Consider the following 13,657-nt stretch of genomic DNA (forward strand, 5'->3'; position numbering starts at 1 on the left):
TATTTGAGGGATTATGGGATTGTATAAAATAAATAAAAACATACTTCATGTCTCCAGGGGACATACATCCAGTTAGTATATTGTGCTATCAAGATGAATTAGTGCTCATTTCCTACTGGCCATTGTGAACTAGTGGGCCATGCCTAGGGTTTTATTTGATCTGTGATCCTCCTTAAATCCTGGGCTTTCCTCTCCTGTTCCCTCTGTCTGGATTGCTCTCTCCCCATCCCCTGCCCTCTTCCTCTACTTCTGATTCCATCACATCTTTCAGATCTCACCTTAGAGATCATTTGCTCTGGGAAGCATTCCTTCCTTCCTACAGGATAAGCCACAGTCTACTCTCTAAAGTGGTAAAATTCACTTTTCTTTTTTTTGTGTGTGTGTATCTATGTGAGTAGTTTTTGCATATTTGCAAGATTTGCAGCATTTTGATAATTACTGTTAAAGGTATATTTCTATTATATATATTTTTCTTTTCTTTCCACCTTCTCAAAAGTCCTCTTTAAGGCAGAAACTTTCCATTCTCGGTTTCCTGCAAAAGACAAATATTTCTGTGAGAACACTGTTTAAGCTACTCGGCAGTTCTGGGGTTATGTAACAACAAGGAGGATCATCCTACAGCCAGCGACCTTTCTCTTGGCATTTGTCGAATTGTCATGTCCATGCTTTGCCTGTTTCTCCCTCTAATCCATTCCCACCATGAGGCAGGTAACACAACTATCTTGTCAAAAGTCATTTCTTCAATGCCTAGCACAGCACCTGATACATGGTTGACTTTCAGTAGATGTTTGTTGTATGATTGAGTTAATAAATAGGTAAAGGAATCCCGCTCAGAACCCAGAACCATTTCAGAATCAGAGTGTATCAGAGTAAATCTTACAATATTATGTTCTGGCCTTTGACTAAGTGACTCTCTTACCGCTACTGATTTCTGTTCTGTTTAGTCATGTTAATTTGGATATAGCTTTGGCTGTAAATTGTAAAGCCAAGTTTACAGCAACTTAAACAAGAAAGATTTCTATTTCTCTCTCACAAAATAGTCCAGAGATAAGCAGTCCAGGCCTGGTATGGCAGCTGGTCTGTGAGGTGAGAGAGGCAGCTTTTCCTATCTGCCTCCACCTGGAATAAGGCCCTGCTACAGGGTAGCTGTCATGGCAAATTCTTAGAAAATCTGATTTTGTCCTGGAACCCTCTGGAACCTACACCCAAAGTGAACTTAATTTCTTTTTGGTACCTGGAACTGATTTTTCTGGACCCTCTGAGGGCAGCTTGAGTCTGGTATGGATTTATATAACTAATCAAATTGAGGGATTTCTCACTGCTGGTCTAATCTCCACTTTACCCCACGTCTTCCTAGGTGGGGAAACCAAAAACTTAGCTCTAGTTGGGCATGTACACCAAGAATGCCAGCTGGTTCTCGTGCTAAGGTCATGCAACTTTCAATCAAGGGTGGTGTGACTTCCTGAAGCACAGGATGCAATAATTTATAGCACAACATCCTGGCAAGTTACAGGAGAGAAATTCCTTTGAATCATATAAAGTATATTACCAATTTGACTATAAGAAAAAGTGTATTACTTATTTCATTATAAGGTGTCACATAACTTATGATTGGACATTCATTTCTTTACAGTGCCTTTCTGTTGGGTTTATGTTATTCTGGGGAGAAGTCATTAAATTTTATGATTAAGGTTCAAGATGAAGACCAATGTGTACACACACACACACACACACACATACATACATACATACATACATACATACATACATACATTATCCCTGGAGGAACAGGAGAGAAAATCAAGGCAGGAATGGGAACTGTGTGCAGCTTTCCAAAGCAGCATCTGTTTGCCTACGTAGAAGCTGATATACTAAGCAAATGACTTCTCCCTTTCTCCTACCCCAAACTAAACATATTTTCATTTTGCAAACCTCACTTCACTTCATGTCTTAGACAAAATAGAATCAGTTTGGGTTAGTATGAGTTGATTCTGCCAGTTAAACAGGAAAATAACAGGAACCAAATATCTCTCTAAATTTGTTCCTGGCACAGGCAATATATGAGATATTTTCTGTGTTTCAAAAGACATTATCTAACTGATATACAATCCACAATCAACTCTCTAAAGTGGCAACATTCACTTTTCTTTGTGTTTTTGTGTGTATCTGTGTGAGTAGTTACCACATTTGCAGGATTTTGGTTAATTACTATTAAAATTATACTTCCATTATATGTATTTTTCTTTTCTTTCCACCTTCTCAGAAGTTCTCCTTTAAGGCAGAAACTTTCCATTCTTGGTTTCCTCCGAAAGACAAATATTTCTGGGAAAACACTGTGTTTAAGCTATTCAGCAATTCTGGCATTACATAACTGACCACACTAAGACTTTCAATTAACTTTGGTTACATTTTATTGAAGATTGTCATAGAACAGAATAACTAGTGCTAATTTTTGAAACTGTTCTGTTTTAAACAGGGAAAATCCTCTTAAAGTATGTGTAGTGTCTTGTGATAAGGACAGAAGGTAAATCTCTTGTCATTTGAAGTAGTCTAAAGTCCACTAACTGTATTACAAGACTGATTCAGTGTGTCTGAGTGTGTCAAATGCAGTAAGCTTTCCTGTCAGCATTCATCTCTGCAAGTCCAGCTTTCCTTCCTCTTTTTTCCCTCTTGCCCTTTTCTCTGGGTATTTCTATTTGCTCTTCTTCAGTTGTGGGTACATTATGATACTGTTTAGATTCTGCTTCTCTTCCACTATGGAGGAATCCTGAGAATTCATGGTTTCCAACAACCTGTCTACATGCTAACTTGTAACTCACTTTCTTCATTCCCAGTCTCGTCTTTTCTTGCTGTTGCTCTCCAGTTCCTTTATTTTCTTTCTTCCCAGATTTGAGCTGATCATATATTTTTCCAAAGTCCTTCCCATTTTCTTCATATTTTCATGTCCCCACCACATTCCCAGCATCCCAGTCTTAAAATCTTGTAGTGTTTTTTTCTTTCCCTTCATTTACCTTCAATACGCTGTCCATCATCGAGTGGCAACATACATTTTTTCTAAAACTTCACTCAAATTCATTTCTTTAATTAAAAACCCTTATCTTGTCTCAGCCTGCATGTTAACTGTTTGGCATATACCTTACTGTAAAAGCTTCCTATCAGATGGCTCTATCTCTGTGCTTTCAAAGCTAACCTCTGAACAAATAGTAGAGTAATCTTGTTCCTACTGTTTCATCAGCTCCATTTCCTCTGAAGAAAAGTTCAAGAATCTCTATCAACGGGCTACTTTACTCAAGCCTCACTTCCCTGGACTATATGAGCCATTTCTCCAACCAAGTATCATCCTTTGAACCCTGCCATCCTCTCTACCAGAGGACCTCCCTCTCTTCCTCCCAGTCCACATTTCCCCTTTTCTTCAAAGGTAGTGGTTCACACAGGCTTAATAAAGACTGTAATTATCTGCAAATCCTTTGGTGTGTGTGCCTTCCGACCGATTTTCTCAGTGTTCTCTCAGTGACACATTGCTCGGTCTGCCTTGCTCTCTTAATCTGTACTTGCTAATTTGTGGCTTTATAAAGTCATTTGACAGTTATTCCCTTCATGTCCCTTCTCTGCTTTCAGATTATAAGCAGCTTTAAGGTAGAGACAATATCTAATATTTATTTATGTCACTCAATAATAATTACAAAGCACTTACTGAATTTATAGCATGGCATTTATCTATGTTATCTGTCAATCACTTGTAGTTATTTGTTGAGCATCTACTATGTGCTAGACACTGTGAGGTGCTAGAATATGATGAAGAGAAAAACTGGCATTACCTTTGCCTTCATAGAGTTTGGGGAAAACAGACATTTATCAAATAATTATACAATTAAATGTAAAATTACGACTGTGATAGAGCCACAAAGAGAGGAACTTGGTGCCATGCGAGCAAATAATAGGAAGATTTAACCTAGGTTGGGGGAGAAGAGAGGGACCCAAAAGGAAAGGGCTCTGTGATGGGGGAAGCCATATATGTTCAAGACAATGAAAGAAAAACTGTCAAAGTCAGAAGAGTGTACTTAGAGTGGGAGGAAGCTGGAGAGGTAGGCAGGGCCAGCCTGGGCAAGGCCCTGTGGGGTATGGGAAGGATTTAGGTTTTTATCCTTAGCATTTGGGAACCACTGGAGGGATTTAAGAAGAGGATGGGATGGGATGGTGATTTGAAAAGATCACTCTGATCACTGTGTGGAGGTGTGCTGAGGGGGGCAAGAATACTGAGCACACTATTTTTCTGTGCCACGTAGCAACTCAGTCAATGTTGTTCACTGACTGAACAGTTTGTGGGGCTTATGATTCTTCTGGGGTTCTCTGTATCATGATGTTTGGGCTTTAAGATGCAAATCTTGAGTTACTTGATATCTGGCTCTAACTTTGAGTATAGTCAGCCTCCCGTAGCTTTTGTAATTCACTGACCTGACATATAAGAATAATAATAAGAACAATAAAAACAACAACATACTACATTAACTGAGTATTTACAGTGGTGCCAGTAGTTATGCTAGAGGCTCAATGTGGCTATCTTATTTAATTTTCATTATAAGCCAATGAAGAGAAGGTATTTGTATCCCTATTTTTTTAAAATAGGTTTACACATGTTAAAGACCTTGCTTCAGAGAGAAGTGGTGTATCTGGGATTCAAATTTGGTGTTTGACAGCAGAGCTATCATTCTTCTCCACTGACTTATAACAGTTCTAGTTTATTTGGGTTTTCAGTACCACTTCAATACCATTATTATAGAAAAAGGATATTCCTTTAGCCCTGAAAGAAGATATTATTTGGCTAATTGCCTAGTAACTCCTTCCAGAATCTTGGTCAAAGCCCTCATGGCATCAGGTCACCCATTTCCCACTTGGCAGGATGTTTTATTATACATCACACAGATTGTTATGTCTGAGCTGATTATTGTATGTTTTGCTCTTCTCAATCATGTGAATGAATTTCTGGCTTTCTGTCCTTTTTTCTTTTACAGAAATCTATAATTAGATGAGGTAATAATGCTCATAAGCTCAAGTCGCAAATAGCATTCTAGTAACCAACTTCCTCCTCAGGAAAGCATCACCAATAATTAAGAGTTACCACCAACATTTGGTGAACTATTAGTTCAAAAATGTTTGCCATCATGGCCAGAGGAGTCATCTGCTTTTGGCCTGCCACTCGTCAAATGCTATCGTCTAAGTTTCTTCCGTCTCTATTTTCTACCACCTAGGGCAGCCTCTTCTTGAGTTGTAGTAGGTCCATCTAAAATTGGTTTGTAATTTGCCATAACAAAGCATTGAGAATTTTTAACTTTTAGTATCTCATGATGATTAATAAAAATCACTTTGGGGCCTTAGACCATGGAAGCAAATCATCTTTAACCAAGCATGACTCGTTATTTACTCTTTGCAAAGCAATGTGGAAAGATCAAGCAAAGAGGAGGTGAAGGGGGCAATCCCAGTTAGCGTAGGTACAAACAAGCATAGGAAGATGCTCAGCTGAGAGTGGGGAGTGAACACGCAAAGGTACTGGTGGGCAACACAGCACGCAAGCCTGAGGAATAGGGAGAAGCATTTCACAGCAGTGCTGAAAGGACTGAGTCGTTTGTATTTTGACAATACTTTGTTATTGTTGGAGGAAGGATCAAGAATTAGTAGATTTATTTGTTTATGTCCTCCACCAAAAGTGGTTTAGGGAACTACAGAAGATACAGTTTATAAATAAAATATTGCAAAATGGCTATTATTAATTTCACGCAAAAGTGGGAAAGGTTTTCAGACTCATCTATTCAGGTAAGGGCTGTAGGCAACTTAGAGGCAATGTGCACTCAGCAGTCCTAAGGTGTAGAAGGAGAATTCTAACCTCTTGCTTATTTAGCTTTCTTCACATAGTTACTGTAGTTTTTATTATTTCTCCTGGGGGACTGTTTTTCCTCTAACCTTTGACTGGATATAGTCCAGCATTGAATTTGAGGAAGAAACAAAGGCTTTCCTACCTCCTACTATCTTATGCGGATACTGACATCTTCAAGATGTACTTTTAAGTACTTAATTTCCATTATACTTGCACTCCCCTTATTTTTCTGTCACACAATATTTTTCTGTCACACATGTAAAGAGCACGTTGATTGCAGACAAAAGAGTAAATGAATATGGAATTACACTAAAGGGAAAGAATATAGAGGTAGGGAGGGAAAGAGATACATTTTTATCCAAGGTTTCCTATGTTCCAAGCATTCTACTTGATGCTTCATACAGGACATTTTAATCTATTAGGTGCTTTATATAGTATGGTTTATTTAACACTCATGATAAGCTTGAAAGGAAACAGATGAGTACACTAAGGCTACAAGAAGCGAGGGTCAGAGTCTTGGTTGGAGGGCATCTAGAGTGGGATTCAAACTGGCTTTCAGATGCCAAATGTCCCATCATTTCCCCAGACACGTAAGTATTAGTCCATGTTACTCAACATATATAAATACACTCTATCATAATTTTTGTATTTTTCACTTTTCCTTGCAACCAGAGAGTAGAATAAAATCTAGGATAGTGATGTCATAGAAGCCTGTGAAAAAATAAATGGATGAATGAAGCGTGTAAATGACGTTATTTCTACCTGTAGATAGATTTTCTTAAAGAATTTGCATAGCAGCTGCTTATGTTTGCTCTTACTAGCTCTCTATTTATTTGCTCTGGTGAAGGTATGAAGCAATTTGAGGTTCCTCAGTACCTCTTTCCTTATTGCTACTGACTTGTCAGTGACTGCCAAATATGCACCATAAGACAATTCCTAGCAACATCCTAATGCTTTAAGTATAGATCTATTCTGATCTCCCCTCCCTGCAACAGACTTTTAATGTACAGTACAGTATTGTTAACTGTAAGCACCAAGTTGTACAGCAGATATCTAGAACTTTTCCATCTTGTATAATTGAAACTTTATACACATAGAACAGCAACTTCCTACATCCCCTTCTCCCCAACACCTGGCAACCACCATTCTACTTTCTGCTTCTATGAGTTTGACTACTTTCTTCTTTTTTTGAAATATTTTTCACTGAAATATAGTTGAAATACAATATTATATTGGTTTCAAGTATACAACATAGTGATTCAACAGTTATACTATCAGTAGCTACTGTCAACGTAGAAAGATGTTACAGCACTATTGACTATATTCTTTATGTGGTATTTTCATCCCTGTGACTAATTTATATTATGAGTGAGATTTTGTGCTTCTTTATCCCCTTTACCTATTGCACCTACCCACCCCAACCCTTAGCCCATGGTAACCACTAGTCACTGTCAGTGTCTATATGTCTATTGCTGTTTTGTTTTGTTTTTAGATTCCACATATAAATAGAATCATATGGTATTTGTCCTTCTATGAGTTTGACTACTTAGGTACCTCATATAAATGGAATCATGCAGCATTTGTCCTGTGACTGGCTAATTTCACTTAGCATAGTGCCCTCAAGGTTTATCATGTTGTGGCATATGACATGATTTCCTTTTTAAGGCTGAATAATATTCCATCTTATGTATGTACATACCATAGTTCCTCTATACATTCATCCACTGATGTACAGTTAGGTTGTTTCCACCTCTCAGCTATTAGGAAGAGTGCTGTAGTGAACACTGGAGTGCAACTATATCTTTTGAGATCCTGATCTCAAAATCTTTGGGTATCATATAGTAGTTCCATTTTTAACATACTGATCAACCTCCATACTGTTTTCCATAACGGTTGTACTAATTTACATTCATAGCAACAGTGTACAAGGATTCCCTTTTCTCCACATCCTTGCCAATATTTATTTTTTTGTTCCTTTAATAATGGCCATCCCAGCAGGTATTAGGTGACATCTTATTGTGGTTTTGATTTGCAATCCCCTGATGATTAGTAATGTTGAGCATCTTTTCATATACCAGTTGACCATTTGTACGTCTTGTTTGGTGAAATGTTTATTCAAGTCCTTAGCCCATTTTAAAGTTAGGTTATTATAATTAATTTTGCTATTGAGTTGTAGGAGTTCCTTACATATTAGGGATATTATAATTCCTTGTTAGATATGTTGTTTGCAGATATTGCCTTTTCACTCTGTTGACTGTTTTCTTTGCTATGCAGAAACTTTTTAGTTTGATGTAGTCTAACTAATTTATTTTCTATTTTGTTGTCTATGCTTTTGGTATCAGTGAAACCAATGTGCCATGCAGCTTCTCCTCTATGTATCCTAGGAATTTGGGGGATGTCCAGTTTCCCCAATACCATTTGTTGAAGAGACTATCCTTTTCTCATTGCACATTGTTGTACCCTTGTCAAAGATCAGTGGACTGTGTATGTGTGGGTTAACTTCTGGGCCTTCTATTAGGTTCCCTTGGTCAATATGTCTGTCTTTATGCGAGTTCCGTACTGTTTTGATTACTGTAGCTTTGTAATATGTTCTGAAATCATAAAGTACAGGACCTCCATCTTTGCTCTTCTTCTTCAAGATTGCTTTGGCCATTTGGTATTCTTTGTGGTTCCATATGAATTTTAGGACTGCTTATTCTAATTCTGTAAAAAATGTTATTACAATTTTGTTAGGAATTGCATTGAATCTATACATTGCTTTGGGTAGTATGGACATTTTAACAATATTAAAGACTTCCAACCCATGAAACATGGGATATCTTCCCATTTATTTTTGTCCATAAATAAACTGAAAAATGGATTCAGTAAAGCTGTACAACACAAAATCAATATATAAAAATTGGTTACATTTCTATATGCTAACAATGAACAATATAAACATGAAGTTAAGAACACAATCCCATTTACAATAACGTCAAAAAGAATAAAATACTTAGGAGTAAACTAAACCAAGGAGATGAAAGACTTTTACACTGAAAATTATAATACATTGCTGATCTCCTTTTAAAAAAAACTGACCTATCCTCTTAGGACCATGCTAGGTCATGCATAAGCTAATCTGATAAATAAATTCAAATTTAGTTATAAATGGCTTGCTAGTTCAGACTTCTCACATATTGACCAGGAGTGCACTAACCCAAAGGTATGTGTGATAACGTAATACTGTCCGAACTGCCTGCAGGTGAAATATTTTAACATTTAAAAATTATAAACTTCAACACTTGATTGCTGTATGTAGTATAAAACCAGCCTTTTCTGTGTCTCAGCATTTGGACAAGAGCACATACATTATCAGGTATAAATACAAATTGTTTCTCTTGGAAAACCACTCTGAAATTTTAATGTAATTTGGTGAGGACACATCATTTCAGGTTTCCCCACATTGCATACATACAGAACTTTTCAGTGAGTTTGGGAAAATACAGTTTAGAAGGAGGTGCAATAAGGAAAGAATGGAATATTTTTGGATCACTTACCATGTGCTAGATGATTGGCATGCATATTTCATTTAATCTTTGGCCCAACTCTATGAGGTAGATGTCCCATTTTACAGATAAGGAAATTAAGGCTCAGGTAAGTAGTGTCCAAGTTCACTCTTGTAAGTGAGGATTTGTAAGTGTGGATTTGAAGCTGAGTCTGCTTGTCTCAAAGCCTGTTCTTTCCCCTTTACATACCAGGTGGCTGCCAGCGAACTGGTGGGGTAGAGAGGTGGGTGATGAGGTCTGCAACCTGAGGGGGCCTTATGAGTTACAAGTGCCCTGTCCAGGAAGGCTTCCTGGGAGGGGCAAGTTTGAAGAAACTGCTTGCTATCCCTGAAGTGGCAACTTTTCAGTAATCTCCAATTTTATGGCCAAAAATCAGGTTACAGAAGTGGTGAAATCAATCTTGCGGGTTGCTTAACTGTTCTCAGGTGCATTTTGTGGTCTTTATCATCACTGGATAGTTAGGTCCACTAGGAGTGGGCCTGCGAACCTGAGGAGGCAGGGAGGTAGGGCTCCACATAATTTTCCTCCAGACACTGGGCACAATTGTCCTGGAGATCACAGAAGATCTAATCTATGTGCTTTTTAAAAAAATTATAAAACAATCACTTCAGTTTCATAAAAGGATCATCCCCTCTCTCCACCATTATTGAAAGTGGCAGGTTCTGGTTGAATGAGAGGAACTTGGTTGAGTGACTTCAAGATGTTCTCAAGTATCCAAAGATCCTTTTACTTCTCCTTGATGGGTCCTCATTGTCATTTATTCTGCCCTCCTGGGAATATCAGTGCACTTGATTCTCTAGTTTTTCAGCTCATGATATATTTACTATTAACCAAAACTTAGCTTTATGCCTTAGCATGGCAATTAGTGAGAGGCCTTTAAAAAAAGTTTAAAGTAGATTAAATTCATTAAAGGGTGAATAATAGAAGACAAGACCCCTAGAGGTTTTTCATAATTAGGATGAAATTCTGTCATGTGCCAAAATTTGATTACATCATCATTTGATATCTCCTTGTTGACTTATTAAAACTGGATCTAAAAAATGTCATAATCTCTTGTCCTGATAGTAGATCTTTCTGTTATGATGCCACTCCGTCTGGCAGCCTCCTCATCCCGTGGTTATTATTCTCACTGGGTCTCTACAGCACCTACGACTCAACGGATGGTGGCTGCTCACAGACTCACAGAACTTCCAGGGCCACTGACAGCCTACTGGCCACACTGTCAATCCCAGCAAGGCTCTTTCCTGCTTCGTCCCCTTCCCACCCGCAATGGCAGTTACTGCTGCATGAGCTTTATCCTCATGGGTGTTAGAAATCCAGAGCGATTTCCTGCTGGTAGTACGTGGATGTCGGGCACGCTACAGCCCGTGGGCATGGGTTTCGGAATGTCCTCTCACAATTCTTTCCGTGTACTGATGAAAAACTTCCCGGCTTCTGGCACCGCCACTCTCACTGGGGGGGTCACCGATTTAATCTAAATTTAATGGATAACACTCAGATAATGGTAGTTTTTCTGATTTGCCCCTCCCAGGCTTTCTGCACCCCTCTTCCCCCCTTACCCTTTAACGAAGGAAGGAGAAGACACGCACTAACATCCCCGTACCACCCCAGGTTCTTTTTTGGCACGTGGGGACCATCGGGAAGAACTGATCAACTTCAAAGAGCTGTTTCCGGACACCTTCAGAGCTAAAGAATTGTTTCATGCCCACTTTACCCACGGATGTCAGAGAGGGGGAGAGGGCTCCGAGCCCGAACAGGAAAGCCTGACATCACGGAGCGGCGTGGGGAGGAGTCCGGGCCCTGGCCCGCCCGCCCGCGCGCTGCGCTGCCTTTGTGGCCGAGTCGCGCGCACTGGCGGCGGGGCAGCGCGGCGCGTGTCTGAGCTCGGGCGCGGCGGCCGCGCGGGGTGCGGGCGGCGGGCGCCGCGGGCTGAGCGGGGCCGGGGCTGCGTGGGCCTCGGAGCAGAGCGCATCATGCCGCGTCCACGTACCGAAGAGAAAACTGAGAATGAAATTGCTTTGGCAAGCTAAAATGGTAACGAGAACCCCCCCGGCTTCTCCCGAGGCTGCTCTGCTGGGGAATCTTCTCCCGCTTTCTCTGGGCGTGTTTGGACTGCGTCGGAGGGAACGGAGCAATCCGATCCCAGGCTTGGGAGCTGAAGCTTTCTCACTCTGCTTTGTGTGCCTTCTTGTCTGGGTGTCTTCTCCCTTTAACGATGCCTACTTTCTCAGCCATTGCCTGTGGTGTATCTGGGGCAGATGGATGTCAGGACAGGAAAACTTTTAAGGAAAGAACTGTTCATCCGGGTGAACGGCGGAGCGCTTCTGCGTCCCAGCGGCTCTTTCACACAAAGTTTACCAGGGACGCGGAGTTCCAGGGAGTCGCTGCACGCGTTTTGCTTGAAACTGCGTGATGATGTGTTGCATTTTCTGCACTTGCCAGATATTTTACGGAACTAAAAACTTTTTACCTCCCCTCTCCTCCCACCTCGCTAACTTTTGGGGTCCTAAAACAGTGAGAGCAGAAAAAGACATGGGAAGCATTTCACATCCAAGGGACTGAGGACTCTTGGCATTTGAAATACTTGTGTTTGCGTTTAAAACGTAGTTTGTTCAACTAACTGGCCAATGATAAAAGTGCAAACTTTTTTTTACAAATGAATTATTTTCATTTCACTTAAGGAAGAAAAAATTTAACCACAGTTTCTTTAGGAAAGAAAAAAAGAAGACTTAAAAAATCTACTTAAAATACGTGAGCAAGTCTAGGAAAAATAACTAGATGGAAAAGTTTGGGGATCCTGATACCACAAGGAAAGGGCTGAGGGCCAAGAAAATCTCAGCATTCCCTCTATCGCAATGTGTCTTGTGTTGCTCTGATTGTAATATTTATTTTGAACAGACCATCTTGTGCTGGGAGTGCTGATGTAAGCAGCAAAGCAGCTGGGATAGATTGTGGCTAGCAGAAAGGAAAAAAAAATACTCTTTTTCTTTCTCTTTATCCCATCCCCCTGGCAGAGCTCGATTCAGGACTGGGGTGAAGAGGTAGAGGAAGGAGCTGTTTACCATGTCACCCTCAAAAGAGTCCAGATTCAACAGGCTGCCAATAAAGGAGCAAGATGGCTAGGGGTGAGTAAAGCTGGAGAGACTGCGGACTTTGGAGTTGCAGTGTCTGGTCTGTGAATATCATTATTATTTAGCAGGGGTAGGCTTTTTTTTTTTTTTCCTTTCTCTTTTGGCCTTAAAAAGGAAACTGCCAAGTGTTTGCACTAGCTGTAGAGGTCTGTTTTTGTACTTAATGTTTTCCAAAGCATCTTCCCTAGGTTTGTCAATAATTCAGAGCCTCTTCGAAACTTCTTGAGGTATTTGGCAAATAGAGAGGGGATGGAGCAGCAGAAAGTGACACAGAGTAACAGGATCAGAAAAATTGGCACTGTTACACAAGAGCCATAAGCAGTTTTGTTCCCGTGGTCCTCCTCTTTCCTGTCCTTGCCTGTTGATGCTGACCGCTCCTCTCCTACTCCTGTAGCTTGATCAAGTACCCAGAATGTTTGGGCAACCGTTCCAAATCTGCTTCCTGGATGTGTGTGCGGTGGTGGCGGGTGGCAGGTTCCCCCTGTTGCCCACTCTCTGCAGCCTGTGAGGAGGCAAATGCGTGCGTGCGGAGAGCCCACGACCTCTTTGCAGAGTACATAGAGGGCCGAGTCTTTGGAGAAGCACTGAGAACCGAAAATACTGGGTGGGATCATGTGAGTTATCTGGTCTCACCCAATGGGTCCTTAAGCACATCCCCAAAAAAGGGGTGTGAGGAATGGAAAGCTGGTGAAGGACTAGTACTTGGGCAAACATGACATGTGGAAGAACGAAGGAATTCTTGATCTGGAAATCCTCAGAGAGCAGTGCGAAGTAACACAAAAAGCCTTGAGAAAGAAAATCACATAGGCTGACTAGAGGGTATGGAGCATGGTTTCAGCTGGCCTTCACTCCAGCCCTGCTTAGGCTTCCCAGGTGAGGGGCTTGAGTGCACTGAGGGTTATGCACTTGCATCCATTCTATGCTGGCTCTGGGTTTCAGAAAATTCAGAGTATGTTGAGCCGTATTCAGAGGTGGGTATGAAGGAGGACAGGAAACAAAACTGCCTAGGGCTGCACGTTAAACCAGAGGCAATGACACGTGACTTGTAACTTGGAAGTTGAAGGCAGGATGGCCAGCAGCAGTGATTTCCTCTGCCATGGGACTGCTGA

General features: G+C 40.5%; 1 protein-coding gene across 5 annotated transcripts in view; it reads left to right on the forward strand.

Annotated features, from left to right (window-relative positions):
* Positions 1 to 13,657, forward strand: part of RGL1 (ral guanine nucleotide dissociation stimulator like 1) — a 234,359-nt gene that overhangs the window by 106,887 nt on the left and 113,815 nt on the right. For 4 of the 5 annotated variants that reach the window (XR_012122837.1, XR_012122836.1, XM_073216886.1 and 1 more), the window contains exon 3: positions 12,432 to 12,542. Coding sequence is in view for 3 of the 5 variants with exons in the window: in XM_073216886.1 (XP_073072987.1) it covers positions 12,432 to 12,542 (111 nt within the window). In the remaining 2 variants the exon portion in view is untranslated. Of the gene's footprint in view, positions 1 to 11,279; positions 11,452 to 12,431; positions 12,543 to 13,657 lie in introns of those variants that run through there. The other variant, XM_073216885.1, reaches the window with a different exon arrangement.

The sequence above is a fragment of the Manis javanica genome, chromosome 11, assembly GCF_040802235.1.
Source record: "Manis javanica isolate MJ-LG chromosome 11, MJ_LKY, whole genome shotgun sequence".
Classification (NCBI taxonomy): Eukaryota; Metazoa; Chordata; class Mammalia; order Pholidota; family Manidae; genus Manis; species Manis javanica.